The sequence below is a fragment of the Seriola lalandi genome, unplaced genomic scaffold, assembly GCF_002814215.2.
Source record: "Seriola lalandi dorsalis isolate HSWRI2012SDOR001 ecotype SW California unplaced genomic scaffold, Sedor1 jcf7180002054578, whole genome shotgun sequence".
Taxonomy (NCBI): Eukaryota; Metazoa; Chordata; class Actinopteri; order Carangiformes; family Carangidae; genus Seriola; species Seriola lalandi.
In genome coordinates, this window is record NW_019525131.1 from 53,446 (window position 1) to 76,436 (window position 22,991).

The 22,991-nt window shown below is 43.2% G+C and overlaps 1 protein-coding gene across 3 annotated transcripts in view; it reads right to left on the bottom strand.

The window, feature by feature from the left end:
* Positions 1-3,080: 3,080 nt before the first annotated feature.
* LOC111663578 (storkhead-box protein 2-like) overlaps positions 3,081-22,991 on the bottom strand; it is a 96,189-nt gene continuing 76,278 nt past the window's right edge. For all 3 annotated transcript variants that reach the window (XM_023417823.2, XM_087177019.1, XM_087177020.1), the window contains exons 3-4: positions 14,850-17,262; positions 3,081-8,911 (exon numbers count right to left, since the gene is read on the bottom strand). In XM_023417823.2, coding sequence (XP_023273591.1) covers positions 8,707-8,911; positions 14,850-17,262 — 2,618 coding nt within the window. In that variant the 3' untranslated portion in view covers positions 3,081-8,706. The remainder of the gene's footprint in view (positions 8,912-14,849; positions 17,263-22,991) is intronic.

The window sequence follows — 22,991 nt, forward strand, 5'->3', positions numbered from 1 at the left end:
TGTTTTGAACATAATGTCTATCTAAAGTATCAGATAACATTAGTAACTCTACTATCAAACAGGTGGAGTGGAATAAAAGTACAATATGTCTTAATCATGGAGTGTAAAGTCATCATCAGGTGGAGATAATCAATACACAGTAGATATTCAGTTGCACTCATTCAGCTACTTTCCACCAGTGGACACTGATCCCCACCTGGTTGCTGCAGCAGGAGTGTTTCAGCCTGCAGCACCTGTTGATCAGCTCACACTCACTCACACTGACTCTGGTTGCTAAATTAGGATCAAGTTAACAGGTTAAATATTGGGAGCAGCTGAAGTGGTAGATGTGTAGTCAACCTCAGGTGTAGGAGGGGATCATGTTGATGAATGGGTGATTGGGTGAATGGGATTTTTAAACTAAACATGTAGTGTTTGTTTAAAAGGCAGAGATCAATAACACAGTGAAATCGGTCCTGGCTCATGTTAACGCTTTTAAAGTTGTCTTCACATGCAGGAACTCACCAGTGACATTTCACTGAGGTGTTACATATTTGAGTTACTAATCAGTAATTACAGAAAAATACATTGTTGTGGCACCATGGTTCTTGTACAAAACGGCCTGTAGTTAAAGAACAAATGTTTGCAACATCCACAGCTTGTTTCCTCTGTGCACCATTTGTTGTGTCCTGTAATGTATTGTGATCAATTCTTGTGCAACACCACCACCTGCTGGTTCATTTCAGCAAATGAGGATGATGATCACTTGTAGTGTGTGATTACTGGCTGACTTTAACTTATGTCAGCCGGACTGTCTTTTTATCAAGAACCTCTCAAGCTAATACATTCCATACATCCATGTGTATATACACCATGTATGAGATATAAATACTACAGGTCCATTAACTTCTTCAGCTGTTGCTCATGAAAACACTTTCTTGCTTAAGTAAAACATTAAATACAGCACTTTCACCTGTGATGGGGTGTTTTCACATTCTGGTATTTCTGCTTCTCCAAACTAAAGTACCTGGATGCTTCTTCCACCACCATGTTCTATAAACAAATTGTAGAATTACTGTCTTTGCAGTTAGTACACTGGTAATCAATGTTCTTCACCATACCGTACTAACTTCAAACCTCACAGGTGTCTCTCCCAGTCCAGTCATACTCACTGTATTTGGTTTTGTATTACAGCCCTGTGTTTATTAAATGACATTTAGGTCTGAGTTTAACCACAAACCTTGTTTTATTTGGTTCCCAGAGGTGACGTAACAGTTTCACCTGTTGATCATGTTCAATTTAACCTCTTATCACTCCTGTGAAATTAGCCTAAAACGGCATACCCAAAGTTAATTGGAGTACACGCATGGTTGTGGCCTCTCTTGAAAGGTAACGCTCTGAAGATTTTTCCCCAACCGTTAGAATCGCTGTAGTGGCACTGGCAGTGAGTTACAAGAGTTTGAACACATTGAAATAGGCAGGTTTTTTTTCCGCCTGAATATTTTTTTGTAACTAGACGCCTGCAGATGACTGCACATGTGAGTTATTAGCTGGAAAACACAATGGGGCAGCATTCAGCCTGACCTTTTCCAAGTTCAAATTTGATAACAATACCATATAAGATGAATATTTTACGTTTTTGTTTTCTTTTGTTTTTTCAGAAATGGCCACTTGGAGCCTCCAAAAAGGACCTTAATATTTCTACTACTATAAACAATAATAATAATAATAATTATAAATAACCGACCCGGGTTCGAGTCCTGGCTCGGACATGGGATCTTTCTGTGTGGAGTTTGCAAGTGTGGGTTCTCTCCGGGTTCTCCGGCTTCCTCCCACAGTCCAAAGACATGCAAAATGGGGACTAGGCTGATTGGATACTCTAAATCGACCATAGGTGTGGCTGTGAGTGTGAATGGTTGTCTGTCTCTATGTGTTGCCCTGCGATGGACTGGCGACCTGTCCTCTCGCCCGAAAAGATGCTGGGATAGACTCCAGCCCCCCCGCGACCCTACTAGAGGATAAGTGGAAGAAAATGGATGGATGAATGGATGGACATCACATAAATTGGAAACTATTGGAATCTATATTACTACACTTTCACAAAATTCAGTTCTTCTTTATCAAATGAACTACATTGAACATGTCAAATAAGATTTTCATTTTGCCTTACTCAGCTCTTTTTTATACAGAAGCCCTAAGGGCAAGTGGAAAAAACAAATTCTGGTGATCCATGTTCTAAGTCTGAGCTAAAGTGTTTTCTCTCCTGTGTTTACGACCTAAGAACAGGTGGAAAAATGATTTGCCAGGATAATCTTTCTTAAGTTCCTTATCTTTGTTCTTCCATCTGTGAAAACAGATGACAGGTAAAAATGACCTGCCTACATAACTGGCTAACACACAATATATAAATGCCTTGTGTTCAGAGTACATGGAGAAATTCTGAAATCAATTGAAAGAAAACAATACTTTTAGTCCCATTTAGACTGTTAAGTGGTGCACTTCAGCCTCTTGTGGGTGAAAGGAGTATTACCACACACATGCACACACACACACACACACACACACATACAATTCATCTGCCAAACCTTTTTCTTTTGGCTGTTTACACAGTGTATGGGTATGAAAACCAGTGTTAAACATTCTGATCTGACAAATATGTGACTGGGATAAAAATGTTATCTATTTAAATACATTTGTGTCTCAGTATCAGTGTGCAGCTGTTACTCTTTCCTGACACTGTTTTCCAAAAGCCTGGCATGCACATGTAGTGTGTGTATAATTACACTCCTTATTGTGAGCTGTAACTCTCTCCCCTGTAGGAATGCTCAGCCTGTGACTCCGTCAACCTCAGCAATTAGACAGTTGCCAGTATGAATTTGAGTATGACGGTGTACAGCATATTTTATTTCAAAAAGTATTCCAAAAGCATGGGAATAGCGTTCTCTGGCAACCCCGGTTGAATATCAAACAAACCCCCACGACGTCCTTCATTCTCCCCAGGTCTCTGCACCCTGTTTTACCTGTCTCAAGCCTGGCCCAGCGCCTGCAGTGATGCTTTCTAGTAAGGCAGTGACAGTGATCACATTAAAGCACAACAGTGGTGTAACCAAACATTGTTATTTTATTATCTTAAAAAGTAACACAATCCCCATTGGGTATCACATACACTACAACAACGGTAACACCAGTACTACACATCAAAGGGACTTTCAGATATTATAGACATTTAAAAAATCCCTCTCTTTATTGTTTAAATTATTTGACTAGGCATGACAGATAAACATCATTTACAGGTATGACATACCGTCACCATTAGAAACAATGTTATTGTTGAACCTCCATTTTTATATACCACCGCCGATGTTAAGGGAAGACATTTGATGGACTGTCAGTGTAGAAAAGGGATAGAAGGTTACAGGACTGTGGCTGGGGGGGATGATGGGTTGATGGAGGACCACTGGGCCAGAGAATTGCAGGGAGGGTTGGGGGGTAAGGGGGCAGTGCAAACATCAGACAGAAGGATGGAACCCATGACCTCCACCAGGCAGGGCAGTCCTAGTTTACTGGTGGAACAGAGACATGAACCCCTCTGTAGCTGTGGTACAACAGAGAATAAACTCACCGTAGGGACAAAAACTCAACTGTAGTGGTAAACCCAAGATTAGTGGTACAAGAGACTGAAACTACTGTATTTGTAGGGACATGGTAAAGGTAGAACAGAAACTAGAACTTGACTAACACAATCTGGACTCCCTGTCTGTCTGTTGTCATAGAATCGGGGATAAGGCTAATCCATGTGAGTACAGCTGGCACTTCAAACCCATCTGTAGAGGTAAAACTGGAACCAGAACCCTACGGTAAGGATGTAGTAGGAGCTAAAGCCTTGGTGTTGTGGTCTTTGCAATGGATTGGAAGCCTACTGTTGGGTTAGAGGAGAGAAAAGAACCCTAATGCTGATAGAGGATGTACAGTATACTCCAAGAATATTAGTAGAAGAGGGACTAAAACCCTTAAGTAGTACTGCAAGCCTGCTGACACTGTCGACTACCAACTACAGTCCTAGAATACTTGGAGAACAGAACATTATTGGCTCAAGGGTTTGAGTTTCCCTTGCATTGTAGTCCCTGGGGACTAAAACCCAAGAAGCAGTGGTGGAAAAAACTGTAGATCTCTTTCATTGTGTAATGGCGAGATGCAGAGTAGAACCACATACAGTGCTAGAAAGTAAATCCCAACACAGCACTGGGTCAGGAAGTAAAAACCTATTCCTGTGGCCAGCGTACCGGAATTGTTTCACTTGTTCTGTAATGGGTTCGAGACAGTTTCATGTAAGATGTGGTGCACATGGCAGTGGCATTCGAGGCTGATGGCCATCCACCCTGAGTCTGGTTCTGTTGGAGGTTTCTTCCTGTTAAAGGAAGTTTTTCGCCAGGTGCTGCTCTCTGTGGGAACTGTTGGTTTTGCTCTATAATAAAGTCTCAAACTTAATAAAGTAAGTCTCTTACCCTGTAAAGTGCCTTGAGATAATGTTTGTTAAGATTTGGCAATATACAAATAAAATTTAATTGATTTGAATTGAAGTTCTAGTCTGCCACTGCAGGAGTTTGACTCCTAGTAGCAGTACCTTCGGCTTGGTCACGTGTGCCAACAAACACGTGTTTGGAGGTGGGAAACCAGTAAGAGTTCTCGTCCTGACTCCTAGTGGTTGGTTGTGGAATTAGCACAGTCTCCCAGACCAACAGTTGTAGATAACTATATATAGCAACAAGGAATGCAGGGAATCAGTCAAGTTCACTCAGGGTGAGAGTGACAACTGTCCATGTCACACAGTTTGATGTATTTCTACACCTAAAATGATCAAATGCATGTAACGCAGTTTGTGTTATAGTGATTCTTCATTCAGAGGGAGTTTCCCTTGGTGTTTTGCATCGAATCACTGCATGATGTTCTACAATTGAAACCTCTCTTTAGGGACTGTGTTTGGCAATTTTTGTAACTTCCCAAAACCGAATATCTGATGGTCACACCCACCTCACGCTGACTGGACAGGTGTGTGGAGGAGAGAAAGGATTTCAACTCTCTCTGCTTCATTTTGTGTGAACTACTGAGCGCAACACAATGAATGTCTCTGAGGACAGTCCGACAGTGTCATCATTATCATAGTTTGTACGATTCATCATGTTGAGACTACAAAGACACACGAAAGACACAGAATTCTTTCACAGACTGTCGACAAGGCAGTGGGACGCAGCCAATAGGAGGCTCTGATGGCCTTCCAGTGTGGATACTGAGAGCACACTTCAAGGCGGGTGCAGGGATTCATAAGAGGAAGAAATACTGCCTTTAAACAGTCAGACGACACAAACTAGTTTGTTTTGAGCATACTGACCTGCCTTAGGGCTAATTACTGTATATCCAGTGTCTTACAGTCCAGTAACATTTCCTAACTGAATCTGATGCTTACATCTGTGTGCATTACTGTATGTCAGGATTCATGGTTATACATCTACTTGGGTTTCAGTCCCTTTCTGGGATCCACAGGTTTGTTCTGTACAGGAACTAGAGGCCATAATGATGATGAGGAGGAGTGGGGGGGTTGGGGGTGGGGGCGTGGTTGGCAGCTGAACCACAATGCTATCATGTACCATTAGAAGAAAACTTGTTAATGAAGATGGGAAAACAGGAGGGAGTCCAGCACTTTGTTGTGTAGTGTGGTTGTATGTATGTGTGTGTGTGTGTGTGTGTGTAGACATTCACAGGCGAGAGGCTGATGACAGCGTGACAGTAGAAAGGATGGGCTGTGTTTTTGCTGCTGTGGAGGTAGTTGTAGAGGAGCCTATAGGACGACAACACTGGGATGACTGACAGCTCCCTGAGCCTATAGGAGAATGGGAAATGACCGACCTATAGGACTGCAGGATTTTTCAAGAAAGGTAAATCCAGATCAGCTCCGGTCCAGTTTTATAATGAGACCAACACATTTTGAGTGCGGGTCTTATTTCACACCCCCCCTGTGCCATAGTCAGTGGTCGCCCATCTGTCTGTCCGTGTGTCTGTCTGTTCAATCAATTGCTTCATAGAAGGGACTAAATGGCCATTGCCAAAAGTATTCAGGTGAAACCTATTATATACGTGTAAGCAGCCATTTAATACTATATTCCAACTATATCATCACTCTCTTTATTATGATTATTATCATGGCCTTCACTGACCATAATACATATAGCACCAGGAGTGAGAGCGGCTCAGGGATCTGATTCAAACTGTCATGAACTTCACAGAAATGCAAATGAGTGGCAAAATTGTGTGGAAACAAAGGAACAGTGAAATCAAAAGATAAAGTCACATCCCTGCTTGTTGTGTATAACACTGGTGTGGATGCTTTTTTTTCCGGATCACTGTTGGATGCTCAGCCACCTCGAGTGCCGTACAGCTGCTGCTGGTCCTGGTCCTGGTCCTGGTCCTGGACCTCTACAAGCAGCACAATCCACCTTCTCTGATTCCAGGATTCATGCTTATCATTTTAATGTCATTAACCCATCGACAAAAATACTCAGTGGTTTTTGCTGGTTAAATTCTCACTGTAGAACAGCTTTGCTATGAAACTCAACAGGGATGTGACTGACCCCTCATGTCCACTGGATGCAGCTGCATCACATCTTCACGTTGCCTGATCTTCACACATTTACTGTCGCTGGGTTTTTCTGCTTCAGGTGTTTTACTGAAATGAAGGTGCTTTGTGTCAAATGTTGTTTAGTTAATATTTTTTCCTCTGTCTCCACCCACTCCCCACCCTCCTCTCACTTCATGTATATAGGTAACAGATGCTGAAATGTTTTTGAGAGCTTTTCTTGTCCTAAGGGTTCATTGAGGTCCTGCTTGGACTCTGGCATCTAGTGCAGGGATCCATGTTGAAGGGCAGAGGTGAAGCAGAGGCTTCAAAAACAACCCACCCTCTGAGTGTTGGAGGTCTCTCCTGACCTTTAAAGATCTGTCGGCGTAGATGTGTGGGACATCTATACTGTTCATGCTCAGGTGTTCATGTGAGCAGGTACTGTATCTGCAGGTAACCTCAGCTGGCTGCCAAGCCAATAAAAGAATATAACGAGCACCTACTGTCTGCACCTTGATTGGACCTGAATGAGGAAAAATGTGTGAAATAAACCTTAACTGACTGAGTTCAAGTATATAATAATATAAGGAAAAAAAGTCAAAGTCAATTGAGAGGAATGCGGTGAAGTTTAACTATGGGTTTAGTGGTGTGTTAGTTACCTGAGCAGCCAGTATCAATACATGTACAAGCTAACAGGACAGAGCAGGACCTCAGCAGTTTGTATGTGAACACCACTGTGAATTGTTGTGTATATATTGTATATGCCTCTCAGCCTCTGTGCACAGGTGAAACACTGTTTCCCCTCAGGGATCAATAGAGTCTTATTTCCATTCATCCATCAGATGTACAGTTTACCTTTTAATGGTTGTAGGGGGGCTGACACTAGGCGAGGGCAGGGTACACCCTGGGCAGGTTGCCAGTCTATCTACATATAGACCCAAATAACCATTCACGCTCACATTCACACCTACCGGAAATTAACCTGCATGTCTTTGGACCTGCAGACACAGCACAGAACCTTGTTGCTGTGAGGCGCCCCGCCCTGTCGTTTCTACGACATATAGGACAGTGGAGTGGAGAAAACAGCATGCACCCAGAGGACTGTTCCTGGCAGCTGCATCCAGTGGACATGAGCAGCAACGTAAAGAGAGAGACAAAAGTGAAAGATCTAAACAGTCCGGAATCAAAATCCCATCCCTGGAGCTGCACCTCAGGCTGTCCGTACACATCACCACAGCTGGCTAACAACTGGAAACAGTGTTCACGCAGCTCAGATGAGCATCATGGCATCCAGGCAGAACTGCTCACATTCATTCTACAGACTGTCATGGTACAGACAGGTCACTCGACTGACTGTCTCACCACCTCACACTGTTGCATTTCCTGTCGCTGCACCTCACAGGGTGTCTGCCAGTGATGGATGTTAGAGGAGAGCTCATAGAGAGCTGCATCAGTGAGTGTGTGTAGTATCAGTAGCAGTAGTCAGCAGAACTGCGTCTCTTCAATGTGTAATGCCAGGACACACCACTAGAGGGAGATGTACTGATCTGAAGCAGCTGGAATGGGAGTGGAAATAACATGACCTGAGATTACAGATTATACAAACATAACCCCCCCATACACACACACACACACACACACACACACACACGCGCACACACACACACACACACACACACACACACACACACAACTAGAACCCACATAAGTGAAACAACACGACAGCAGTGTGTGACATGGTCAAGAGTCTGCCCAGTGGCCTGGTGTGTATGTATGTATGTGTGTGTGTGTGTGTGTGTGTGTGTGTGTGTGTGTGTGTGTGTGTGTGTGTGTGTGCGTGCGTGCGTGCGTGCGTGCGTGTGTGTCTGAGTCTGAAAGAGCAGTTTCCTGGTGTTCTAAATAAGTTTGTATCTGTCAGGGTGTGTGTGTGTGTGTGTGTGTGTGTGTGTGTGTGTGTGTGTTAACAGCTATAGTTCCACAGTGGGCCTGTCGCAGCTCCACTGGTTCAGTCAGTCTGTCAGTCTAAAGGTGTAACAGTCCTTGTGGGTGGAACTTTTATTTTCTGGCCCCTGTCCATTGGCTCTCAGCATCCCGCCCAACCCTTAGTTCCGCCCCTAGACGCTGGTGATTGAAGCAAGGCAGGCGCTGGGCTTCTGGAGTTTCTCTGGTTGGGTGCCAGCAGGTTCCGGGATTGTACGGAAGGAGAAGGGGGGGCCGTTGCCAGTAGTGATGCCGAGGTGGCCGGGGCTCAGTGCCAGGTTCTGCCTACGGTTACTCTCCACTATGGAAGAGGTGTTAGACGCTAGACTCTCCCGTGTTCTGTAGAGAGACAGAGACGCACAGTGAGACATAATACCACCGCAACACCAAAGAGAGAGACAAAAAACAGGAAATGGACAATAGGACTACATAACCCCTGACCCTCACATCTGTCATACAGGGTCAGGGGTAGGATTACACATTTAATGACCAGCTGGATTGGAACCATTCTCAACAGACTGTGTCCATCAGCAAATTCTTGCTCCAATTCTTTTTAGCCAAACTTTTATTTTGATTTATTTAACGTGTTTATCATTTTGCTGCATATTATTTTGGTGAAAAAAAGCAATCATGGCTTCCAAAAGGCTGATTTCTCTCTTCTGTGATGTAATCACCGCGACTTGTTTACCTGTGCTGTAATTAAAAATGTGGAGCTGCAGGTGTTACTGGTCAAACTTTTTAAAAAAAAAAAGGCCGAGCACACAGCTGCTGCTGGGGCAGAGGAAAGAAGGGACAATTCTGAGGGAGTCATAAGTGGAAAGACAGATTTTAATTGATCTATGAGTTTGATGTACACGGAGGGTTTTGTGGCTGTTTTGCAAGAGTCTGGTTCTTGTTGCAAACATTTAACCAGCAGATCTGTTGTGTATCATCATGATTTGGCAGTGACATCATCACTCCTGTTAGAGACTGCATGCTGCCTTCAGACAGCTGTAGAGACAGTCAGCGGAGTACAGGACAGACCTTCAGTATAGACTATCTACAACCTGTCAAGGATTACAGAGCTGGCAAGAATCTCTCAATTATCTTTATTCTGCCTGTCTAGCATTAATGCCTTAATCAGAACACAACTTTTTTTTTCTGAAGGATCACACGTCAGCTAGTTGAAACATGTACAATAAAGGAGGAAGTGACAAGCAGAAGAATAAAGGGTTGTGTGATGTTAGGGAGGTTTTTATGGGTCTGATTTAAACAAACCAGTGATTAAAGCTGTGGCAGAATGTGAAAGATGCACTCATTCATGGAACCAAGATTGCAGTGAGCCATTTTGACCAATACTGTTGATGCTGTACATTAGTGGCTCGTATTGTACTTTGGTCATTGATATTGCTCTCCACAGTTTGGCACAACATCCAACTGGCCTCTAGAAACCCTGATGATGTGATTCACCTCAGTTTTGTCATGAGGACACACCTCATTACTTAAAGCTTGCCAGGTTTTCGCATAAGTGCTCACACTGCGCTGTGAGTACTCCAGCCACATACAAACACGATGCTGGAGAGTTCAGAGGTCAACCACTGTGGGGACTCGGTGACATCCGCCTGAACAACTATTCAACTCGACATGTGTCCTTTAATTCATTAATTAATGACAGAGATTTAGAGGCATGTGTTTCTCATCATTGTATTGTGTTAGAAAATGAGTTGCCACACCATGGAAACAACCTCAGCCTCTCAGTTTGTCACTTTCCTGGATTCAGATTCATACTGAATGCTAAACTGACCCACATTTTGTCTGTTGAAAAACTGCTGATAATACTTTTTTTCTTTTTGAGAGTGGGACATGATTTGTTCTTGCAAACGTCAGCTGCAGTGAGATGAGACACAAAGCTGTTCGGACCCTAATGATGAGAGTGGATTAAGTATTAGATAATGAGACCTGATTAGAGGAGAAGAATGAATGTTCCATACTTACATCTGTCAGTGTGATGCAGTATAGTACAATATCAACAGTATGTAATGCCCTAATTATAATGAAAAATAACAATTATGGATAATGCTAACTCTCCTGGAAAAAAAACATGTTGACAATTTGGTCCCAAAATGAACCAAAGTTCATCTTTGAACTTACAGACAGTATGTAAATGTGATTTCAGTCATCTGAATTTGTGTGTAATAGAAATTACATGATGGTATTAAAATTTATTGTATAATATATTTATTATTTATTATATATTTGTATTTTTAGCCTCAAAGTTATCCAAACCATGTAACATCATTTCATTTTACCAGATGATAATAACAAATAAGTTTTATATATGTTTTAAATTAATTTTTAAATGTTATTATTATTATTATTATTATTGTTGTTATTATCATCATTATTATTATTATTATCATTATGTTATATTTCAGTTACTGTGCCGAAAAAGAAATCATTGTTTTTTTTGTGTAACCCTACTCACTTATTTCAGCTTTTGAATTGTTTATATATTATTATAAGAAGGTTTTGGGAATGGTGTGATCAGTTCAAAAGGTTTATGGAGATAAATGTTAATACTTAACAAGTTGCAAGTTTGAACAATATGAACTAGTAAAATTAAATTAATATCTAGTCTCTTTAAAAGGGGCTTTCCTGCTGAAGAAGTAAATGCCAAGATATCTATGTATTTATTTATTTCAAATCTTCTTCTATAGAGCAAAGGTAAATGTAGCAGCATGCTTCAGTTTGTAAACTGTAGTAAGTGTCAAATGTGTAAGGGGGAAGGTTTTTTTTTTTCTTTCCTAGTCTTCCAGTAAATGTGGAAATGCAAAGACTGTGGTCTGAGCTTCGTTAACATTATAAGCTCGAAGACTGACATTATGGATGCCGCCGTTTCTATCTGTGCATCTATTTCAGTTGTTCATGTACCTGCAGGACTTGGTATTCACCTTTGAGCCACTGGTCAAGATGTCATCAGCCGTCCTCACAAAGTGAACTGACCACATTTAAATAGTAGTCAATTAGTAGTGAATCTTAATTGAAGTATGTGCTGCACACTACTGTATTGTAGTATTATTTAGTAAATACGTTTTTGGAGGAGAGCTATGATTAATACGTGTACCAATGCCTTACTCGTGATTAAGTCAAATGTTTTCTGAGAAAAACATCTTGAGGAGCCACAGTGAACTTCCTGCTGTAAGTCATTACATTTTCGCATCATTAGAACCCTAGTGTAAGTTTTTTATTGATATTTGATTGGGAGGATTGTTTGTGTAGTTTTATCAGAATAACTTTCTCACAAATGTCTTGAGGTGTCCAGTGTTAATGTTTGTCATCGGGGGGGGGGCACTGAGTTTGTCACTGAAGGTGTTGAAGTCCTTAATGAGTTGCCATCAGGCGCACATGCATGTGCCATGTTCGTGCCATGCATCTATGCTCCAAATGTGAGTTATCAAAGGCCCTGTTCACATCTGTTCAAACCTGGTATTAACATGCTCCTGGTATATTCAGCTCTCAATTTGTCAGTTCACACCTGAATTTAAAATGCATCTCTACACCAGTCTTAGTGACCACTTGTGATTGGATCTCACTTCCTGCTTTATATACAAATAAAAATGTATTTGTTGTTGTTTTTAGCCAATCAGACAGACATGTCTGTTAACAATGTATGTGTGTGTGTATGTGTGTGTGTGTGTGTGTGTGTGTGTGTGTGTGTGTGTGTGTGTTAGGGCTGTCACTTTTTATTCGAAATTTGAACATTTGTTTGAATGTGGGGTGTTAAGTTCATATTCGAGGTGTAATGACCTCTTGGAAATGTAGGCTGCGGTCTGTATAAGCGCATTAGACCATCAGTAGTAATATTGTTAATAAAGAGAGAGCCGAACTAATCCGGATCATGTTGATAGACTAGTGTTTCTGGCAAATAATATAAATGAAATTAGGTCGGATCGTTTGGCTTGACTATTGGTTCCATGTTTTACCTTGGTGCATTTTTAGTTCAAAGGTGTGGGAGCTCCCTCCTGTTGTCTGTCAAACTGTGTATTCTATGTTACTGTAGCACTTTGAGACTTTGTGTTTCACTGAATGAAAAGTGTAGCACATTTTTTTTAAGCATTGTTTTATTGAGAGCAAGGTAGAAGTGGCAGGCATAAGGAAAACGATGAGTTCATACAGCCGTCAGAAGTTTAAAGTAATGAAAATAATGACGTGTTGTGGTGTTTTGGGAGGCGGGCATATTAATTCGAACGAATTATGGGTCATTTCAAATTCATTCGATCTTGATTTTTTTGTGATGTGACAGCCCTAGCACACGTGTATGTGTGTGAGTGAGAGAGTGAGAGAGGGAGAGAGAGAGAGAGAGAGAGAGAGAGAGAGAGAGAGAGAGAGAGAGAGAGAGAGAGAGAAGGGCACAGAGTTTTTGAGTGAATCATTGCTCTGCTCAAAGCTACAGTGAAATAAAGTTTTATCCATTTGAAATTGTAAAATATTTCTGTTCATTATAAACTGTGTTGGGACCAATCAGACTGTAGCGGAGGTAGTCAGTAGAGTAGTCAGTGCTTCAATGTGACTTAGGACACATTCACGTTCACACTGCTAAAAGAATGTGTCCACATGTGGCCAGATGACCTCTGAATGTGGTCTGAGTCACCAGATCTCAAATACGTCCTCAATGCAACTTGGGTGTGGATCACCTGAGATGAATGTCAATACCAGGTCTGAACAGGTCTGAACAGGGCCATAGTGAGCTCAAATACACTTTTGATGCCTTGCAGAAAATATTCATGGAGACAGAGCAACAGAAAGTGGCACAGATGTCAGAGTGCAGTCTGAGTGTTAAGACATTCAAATACAGCATGCTGTTGTTGTTTTGTTTTATAGTTTGTGTTTAAATTGCAGGATAATGGAAGAGGCCAGTGTGAATGAGAGAAACAGACTTTATTTCAAAACTGGCCTTAACTTCTGATTCTCTCTGTCAACCCAACTCAACTCTGTCTGTGCTATAAAAACTCTGGCTCTGATATTATCACTGAAAATGTGATTAACGTTAAATTCATAATGACCAGCAGTTCAGTAGTAAACAAAAGACCAACCTCTGTTCATCACCCACAGAAACTGAACTATATTTTTACTTTGATTTTTACACTTACATGACATATCTCAGGTGTTAGAGGAGAGAAGTACAAACCAGTTTTATATTTTCAATTTATGTGACTGAGGTTACAGAAAGAGAGTTTAAAAAACTTATTGAAAAGACAAGTAGTTAATTTTAGGTTTTTAAAGCAGCTTTACTGGCGGTAAAATCCACTACTGATTTTATTCATTTTTTGGTGTTTTTTTCTCAGAACATAACAGTAGAAAAGGTGACAATAAACTTCAGGATTTTCATTTATAGTAAGTAAACTAACTTAAACAACCATTGTCACAAAATCTTTTAGTTTCATCTGAAGTGAAAATTCTTTTTTAGATTATAGCAAATTAAGCTTTGGTAAATATGTTTATACATTGACTGGCATCAGTGTTGTGCCAGTTCACACTTAAAAAAGAACTAGTTCAAAGTTCAGTTCATACAGATGAAAATGAACTACTTCAGATTCATAGTTAATTTTTTGAACATAGTTCACAGTTCCAAGAATGAACTAGTTCATGATCATTTGTTCCATTTTTTAAAAATAAATAAAGGCCAATATTCTTTTCCAATGGAACCTCCATCATTGCCACTCCCAAACTAAATGAATTACTGAACACCACTGAAGAATCACAGACATGAGTTACATTTAAAATCCGTATATAAATATAATCTGTCTGAGTCTTCACTTGTTTGTTCATAAAACTGCTTCAAAAGCTCAAACAAACTGGCTTCAGCAGTAGTAGATTTGTTCACATTCAACATTTGTAAACTGATTTGTTCAGTTCAGCGTTCACTGTTTCATTGAACACGTTCATGTTCATGCACAACACTGACTGGCATTAAGTAACGTTTTGGCTTGTGACAAAGGAAAACATATTGACTAGAGTATAATTAGAGTTTGAAGTATGTACTGAATCAGAAATATAACTTGAGAAAATTTTATAAAATTGCCTTTAACAAAATTAGACTCTTTTAATTAGTTCATTCATAAGTAAAACTATACTTGATTTAATGGCAAATATTAGCTTTTTCCAAATGAAAAAATGAAGTTGTAACAAAGTGAAAATGTTGAGTATGGTCTACAATAAATTATCTTTTTACTTTGTGTGAATGTCTTTGTCTTATTGTTGAAGTTGGTATTGTTTTGCTCAGTGTACATGTTCTCACCGTGGAGAGTTGAATCCACTGTCAACAGTGACGGAGCTGGAGTCCATACTGTCCAGTCTAGCAGAGTGGGCTGACTGCTGGTTCTGACTGGACTCGGGAAGGTTCTCTTTAGCACCAGGGAAGGTGAGGGTTCTTTCAAACCTCCTCTGTAGGTCCCTCTCCTTCTCTCTCTCCAGCAGCCACTGCATGGTGCCTGCTCCACCCCCTCCAATCCCAACCACGCCTCCTCCGGCCTTCTCGTTCTCCCCTCGACTTTTAGTCCCTCCCTCATCAAGTTCATCGTCATCTGAGACGTTGTAATAGTCGAAGGAGGCCTCTGCAGCACTGGTAGTGGGTTCGGTCCCCTGTGGGGGGGCAGATGGTGTGGCCACCAGAGGTTTGGGAGCATCAAAGGCCTCCTGGGAATCAAGTGCATCGCAAGACGAGGACAGAGTAGAGGAGGCGAGGGCGGGCGGTTTTCTCAGGGAGCTGTAGCCGGGCAGAGGGAGGCTCGGAGGAGGTTTGAAGAGTGTGTCTTTGCTAAAGATCTCCTTACGTTTCTCCTGCCCAGAGGAGGCACTGTGGGGAGGTCGTCCATTAGGGAGGGGGGGGTCGGGGATAGAGAGAGGTATAGGAGGCAGGCTGCCACCCTTAGGTCCCACCTTTAAGTCCTCCTTATTTTCTTGGGGGTGGGGTGTCTGTCTGTCTGTTTGCCTGTCAGTGTTGCCTACTTTTAATCCATCATGGCTACTTTTACCCAGAGTTCCCAGCGAGTTTGCTGCTGTGAGAACAGCCTCAGAGGAACCAGAGCACTGGAAGTAATCATCAGGAGGTACAGAGGTGGGCAGTGGTTTGGGTGAGTACGCAGGAAGGCTGTCCCTGCTCTTACTCTTCTCTAAGCTCCTGCCGCCATCCAACCCCAGAGAATCCCCAAGCAGTTTAGCCGAGGGGGGCGTGGCACGAGAATAGTGAGAAGAGCTCTGATTGGCTCGCAGGGTGCCATCGTCAGTGTAGTAACGGCTCCGGTCGTCATAGTAATCGGGGGGTCCAATCAACCCGGCTCCGAGCGGTCCTTTAGAATTGTCCATGGATCTGGAACGTTCCTTGGCCTTGTCGCTGCGTTCGTTCCTGGACTTCCTCTCCTGGGTGTGGGAGTGCGAGCGGTGGACTTTGGAGTGGTGGGCTGATGGGCCATGGCTTGGCTCAGGGAAAGGCATTTCTGTGCGTCGCTTGGCGAGCTCTCCAGACACATCCCACTCTGGTGTGACAGGCAGGTGGGAGGAGTCAAGGATGTTGGGGTTGCTGTGCGCCAGGTGAAGCCGGGCCCGCTGCCGCTCCATGGCCAGGGCGTGTTCCCTTGGCGACCGAGCCAGCGAGGACGAGTAGGCTCTATAGTCCCTGTCGGCCAACTCCAGGTGGGAGCCGTCACTCGGCTCACCGCGGGACGCCCTCGTCTTGCTATGTGAGCGGCTGAGTTTGGTCTGCGATTGCTTCCTGTGTCTTCCCCCGCTTCTCCTACTCCTAGAGCTCTGATTGGCTGATGATGCTTTGCTCCTCTGAGCACGCTCCTCTTCGAGACGCTTCATGACTGCCGTGTGCCGGGCGAGGTTCTCTACAGTAAGGTCGGGGTTGATCCTGCGGATGATCTCCATCTCTACGTGGCGTGGCAGCTGGCTCGGCGCCTCCTCGTCGCGCAGCGGCCACTCCTCAGGCGGGAACTGTGCAGAGAAGGTGGCCAGCTGCTTGGCCTTGTCCTTCTTAAAACTCAGACGGAACAGCTTCAAACCAAACTTTCGACTTCCTGTACCACTTCCTCCACTGGCTTGTTTCTCTATCTCTGCAGTTCCTCCCCCGCTTCCCCCTCCTCCCCCGCCACCTCCCCCTCCTCGGTGCTTGGTGAGCGTGTCCGTCTTGAAGGGGAACCCGAGGGTGCTGCGGCTCTTCTCTGTGGTGCCTCCTGTTTGCTGAGGAGGTGTTTGCGGGGAATGCGGGGACGAGTACGCCTCTCGGTGGTCTTTGGGGGATCGGCGCTGCAGGGTGGTGTGGTGACTTGGGGGGTCGTCTCCACGGTAAGCGTTGTTGTAAAAAGAATCCCCACCTCCTCCACCTCCCCCACTGTGGTTTTGGCTGGACTTTTGGTGTGTTCGGTCTCGCACGCCTCCGGAGGTGGACGGGGTGATGGTGCCGGAGAGCGGGGAGGTGCACTGCGTCTGCTGATGCTGCTGTTGGTTCTGATGCTGCTGCTGCTGGTGTCGCTCGACGGATCGCTCGTCTAAGTGGTACCACTTGGAGCTGGTTCGGATTAGGCTCGGAGTGATAAAATAAGTCTGAGGCGTTACGATAAAATATCCCTCAGGTGTTGGGTAGATCTTCCGCTCACGGACCAGCATGCTTAGCGTGTGGTGCAGAACCTCCTCCGTTGGTGTGGGAACACCTGAGCAGAAGAAGGGATAAGGAGCAGTTAGGGATGGGACATTTTACACAGGTTCAGTCACAGGACATGTCTTAAAGATGAAGTTATGACCAGTTTGATTCTTCATCTTGCCTGCGACCTGATCAAGGGTCCCTGGAGGCCTCTGGAACAAAGCGTCTTTGTGTTTCTTATCTTTTATAAAACAAAAAATCGACTATACACAACAGAAAAATGCTAAATTTCTCATATATGGAGAAAAATACATCTTTCTTGTCGACAGAACTAGAAAACTATCTAAAAATGCAACAGCAGACTTCAAACATAAAGAAAATGTTTCTAATATATCCTAATGAGATTTTAATACACTGCACAGCTACAGAGACCTCAGCACACGTCACACAGGCAGATACATATTGAAAGAGCTCTCCACTGTCTGAGGTAAAGTCTGTACAGCGGCTGCATGCGACCACAGAAAGCGATTATGTAAAAGCCTCAGTCTGCTTTAAACAAAGTGCTTGTCAAACAGTGAGAGTGTCTGAATGCCGCTCTCTGACAGCAGAATTAGAACCTGACCAGCCACATGGTTTGTTACACACAACATCTGGGAAGTCTTCATTGGAAACTGTTTGGAAAAGGGCTACTGATTTTTGTCTGTAGGTTATTTTTGTTTTTATAAATATTCAACTTTAGTAATGTCTCCTCTTTTCAATACACCGTACCTAGGAAATACTGTATTATTCACAGTACTATCACACTAGTCTAACAGCAGTTTAACAGTATTTGTTCATCAACTGTGATGTGAAATGTCAGATTTAATAACAGGCATGATAAACATGTCTGCTGTATGAAGGATGAAAGGTTCAGAGTGCTCCTTCAGAAAAAGTTGAACAAACTGGATCATTTCTGAAGAAGGCTGATAAAGACAAAGATTTCCCTGAATGTTGCACTGTGCAGAACAAATTAAAGAGCTATGCTTTTTGTTCATGTAAGAATCCTTTTTGCTGAAGCAGTTCAAGTTTTTCTTTCAAACATTTGGAAACAGGAAGTTACAGTAATCAAGATGATGCTAGTACATGAGAAAGGGTTTTAGTATGTAGAAATAAGAAGCCATCTTAGTGTCTGTGTTGTGGCTGTGGAACGTCTTGGTTTTCATTTTGTCTCTCGCTTCATGGCTGCGTCGCATGATCTAAAGATTTGGTCTTATCAGTCACGAACACCAGAAAGTGGTGGATGCTACATGGAAAGAGACCAGAGGTCACACCAACAGTTTGTTTAATCACTTGGACACAATCACACTGAAGAATATGAAGAGAGCATGGTTAAAAAAGAGAGAGAGATTACACACAGAGACACACACACACACACACACCAAAGTAATCGATCATTAATTGTAATTGAGGTAAAAGTTTGAAATAATCCTGATTTTGATTTGAAGTCATGTGACCCACTTCCTTCGTATTCTTATTCTGGGTTTTCCTGCTCTATCTCTAGTTCTACCTTTCACATCTGATGAAATATCAACATTCAGCCGCGTCACAGTCGATATCAAATAACCAGACAGTTATTAAACACAATGATCCTCTATCAGAGAACTACAAGCAGCTGTGAGGAGAATAAACAGGGTTATGAACCTGTGACTGACAGAGTGTGTGTGTGTGTGTGTGTGTGTGTGTGTGTGTGTATGTGTGTGTCAGTAAACTGAAATGAATGCACACACATTTCACTGTCTCCTTCTGCTCTTCTCTTCTGTCCTGCTCTCTTCATCTTTCTCTTCCCTCCATACACCCCCCTCTCCCCAGTATCTCCTGCTCTCTCTCTCCTTAGTATCTCTTTCTCTCTCTCCCTCCTCCGTATCCCCCCATCAGTATGTCTCTCCCTCTCTCTTCTCAATATCTCTCTCCCCCTCTCTCTCTCTTCAATACTCCCCCTCAGTATCTCCTGCTCTTCTCAGTACCCCCCCCCTCTCCTCAACATCTATCTCCTCAGTCTCTCTCTCTCTCGCTCGCTCTCTCTCTCTCCCTCTGTCAGTCTGGAGGTATTACTGCCAGTTACATCATAGCAGCCTTTCAGCCCAGCCAGAATGATGCAACACCATGCAGACAGACAGACTGCGCGCACGCACGCACGCGCACGCACACACACGCACACGCGCGCACACACACACACACACACACACACACACACACACACACACACACACACACACACACACACACATACAGTGTTTGTCCATCCATTTTGTTGATGAGCCTGTGCAGAGGGAAAGAGGTGGAGGCAGAAGCAGGTTCATCCTGACATCAACACTCTCACACACATCCAAATGTAAGGTGGAGGAACAAGTGGCATCCATCTTTTATTAGTGGTGAGACGAATGTGAACCACACTGACAGCTGTGGCTTTTACCTGCCTGTGAAACTGTTGATGTGTCTCACCTGAGGTACAGCAGGTCACAGCTGAAGGAACAGTCTAACTGCTCTGTCTCACTGATGTGATGTCACTGTTTCCAGATCTCAGTCATTAACCACCTAATGAGTATAATGTTATTATCACTAATCAGCAAACCTCTGAAAATAAGATCCACATTGTATTAACACACTATGAACCTGGACACACATGTACTGAACATACTCACACACACACACACACACACACACTAACCATCATTTTACACATTTGGAATAAATGATATAAAACTAGATAGTGTTATAATATTGTGTTCATGTGTGCCTTGCTCTCTCAGGTAGGTTTGATCCTGTTTGCGTTGATACTGAAGCCAGAGTTTTTAAAGTGCTGCTGAAATTAAACGTCATGCTTGTGTCTGCTGCAGCAAACACACCTGCTCCGTCAACCACCTGTCCTGTCCTCTCAGGAATACATCTGAAACCAAGAGAGAGAAATGTTTTTGTTTCATGGTGGCGCCCCCTAGTTTTAATCATTTGTCAGAGTACTGTCACCTCTGTGTACGTAGATGCACAATATGTTTCCACATGGTCACTCAGGTGGTTCCATATTTATAACCCTCACAGGGTGATTTTTCTTTGTGATGTTTCTATTAAAAATTTCGTGATAATACGGCCAGCTGCCTTTATGAAAAAAAAAGTAGCTAAAGGGTTTTAAAAGTCACCAAATCTAGTGTTGCCAACACTGCTCAGTAGGAAACCGTTGATGAGCACTGGCCTTATAATGTTGGTTATTTACAGTGTGACAATGTTGAAGTACAGACAACACTTCCACTTAAAAACAATATTGCAAAATTACATTTATTATAAATAAATGCACTATTTTATTCATATATAGTACAGCGTTCCTGCTGAGGTGTGCTTCTTCTCCAACTTACAAACATCAACTCCCTCCTTGTTCTGCACTTCAGCTTGTTGAGTCACCAAACAAAAATTGACAGAGGACCTCAGTTTGCAGGCTGGTTGGAAAGGTAGCTGCTCAGCTGCAGAACACATGTAAGCATAGCTGCAAATTGCTCCCGTTTCATACTGCTGTAATCGCCACTCTTCAATGCCAGTGGCGAGTCATCATGGGGCACCAGGCAAAGAAGCCCATCTAAGCGCAGAACCCTAGACGCCTGATATGGAGGCAACGGGTAGACACTAACTACAGCACACATCAGAGGCCCCACTAAGGGGGTTGGGGACAGCAGCAGTGCAGTGTATAGTGTGTTTATGGGAGGTTTAATTGGGATCATAGCCATCAGGGGCCCCTTTTCCCCTTGGGACTCCCCAAGCATTTGCCTGGTTTGCCTCTCCTGGCGGGGCGCCTCTGTTCAACAGCACTAACAACACACTGTCTGCCATGACATGCAGCTACAGCACAAGTTAAAGCCACAGACCTCCTCCCTCATCTACTTGATCCAAACCAGGCTGGTTTCCAGTCCTTCCTCTGAGGTCACGCTGCTGTCAGTGATCACTGTCACAGTCAGCAACCTCTGACACAGTGCACCACCAAATCCTCCTGTCCATGCTGTCTGACCTCTCTGGTGCTGCATCACTCACTGAGTGATTATTCAAAAGAATCACGGCAGGAAGCCTAAGGCTCTGTCCGATTAGTTGCACAAAATAAACCGTTGTAGCATTAAGCTACAGAATTAAACTGAACAACAGCTGCTAGCAAAGACAACAAGGTCAGTAACACTGTAATTCATTATCATGTTGTACTCACCACTGATAGTCAATGAGAGCCAATCAAGAGTGACCTCGGGTGTCTACGCCATCGTTTCCAAAGATCTCAGTTTCTGTCCATCCTACTACAACCCAACCCCAGAATTTTCAAAATAAAACACAACCCAGGAGTTTAAAAAAAAAACTGGTCTAGCAGCATTTCCAACTCTGGAGTAGTTTGGATGGCAGGAGTAAACACAGAACAGAAACAGAAATGATGAGTTTTAAAATTAAAAAGTAGTAGTATGAACGTAGCCTAAAGAGCGAGGGAATGCATTACATTCACATTTACATGTCAAAACCTTTGACTGGTTAATGTACATTTACTCATTTGGCAGTGCAGGCCATCACTAAATTATTATTATGTCAATATGTGTCTCCTCACAACTATAGGAAGGCCAACGTGTGCGTGTGTGTGTGTGTGTGTGTGTGTCTGTTGCCTGTCATTACATCATACAAGTGCAGTTGGTTTGCAGACATGACGCAAGTTGTCTAAAGAGGGAACCCCAGAGCTGACTGTGGAGACGAGTATCTACCGCTTCATTTTAACTGACCAACACTGACTATACAGGGTCAATGCGCAGTTCACTCAGTACACGCACAGTTCAGCTTCTGTTCACTTCCTGTGGCTCCTGAAGAAAAAGAATAAGGTGGTGGTGGATAGTCAAATACAACATTTCCCTCGACTCATAGTTTTTCTATTCTCTGATTTCTATTTCGGGACATTTGAAATAGAAATTACATCTAATCAAGCAGCCAGTCTTCTACTGTAGCAAGTGAACAGCCTTGTTTTATTGGCTGAAAGAGAAGTTCAGCAGTTTTCTGTCTGACATTGAGATGTCAGATTGACATCAGTCTCATGTCTGTGGGTTCAGTACAGAGCTGGAGTCAGGACGTGCTTAAAACAAAATATCTCTTCCACTGGTTTCCAAAGAGAGGGGGGCACGCCTCAGGGCACACTGAAGACTGGGACCATTACAGTCTCTTCATCTGTACAGCGACTGAAACAAACACAGGCAGGGGCCTGCTGCAACTCCCTGTGTGGCGACTGATGCTTTCTCCATCTATTCACCAGCTACAGCAGCTTAACCCAACTGACAACCTGCACAGGTGGCCAGCCAATCACTGGGCTTCAATTCAGTTCAGTTAAATTCACACACACACACACACACACAAACACACACACACACACACACACACACACACACACAGAAATTAGATGAGATTAAAACTTTGGACAGAGCCAGGCTAGCTGTTTCCCCCAGCTCCCAGTCTTTATGCTAAGCTAGGCTAACTGCATTCTGACTCCAGCTCTGCACTAAACCCACAAACATGAGACTGATGTCCATCTGAACATCTCAGACAGAAAACTGCTGTACTTTTGTATTTGGACAGAAGATCACCACCTTATTCCTTTCAGTGGAGAACAAACTCCACACAGACACAACCCACATGAAGAAGCGGCAGGTTCAAACACAGAAGCTTCTTGCAGTGAAATGACAGCTAACCACAGCACCACCATACTGCTCACTTTTCCCATTTCCAGTAACACACACATACACTCACTGTTCACACCTGGTA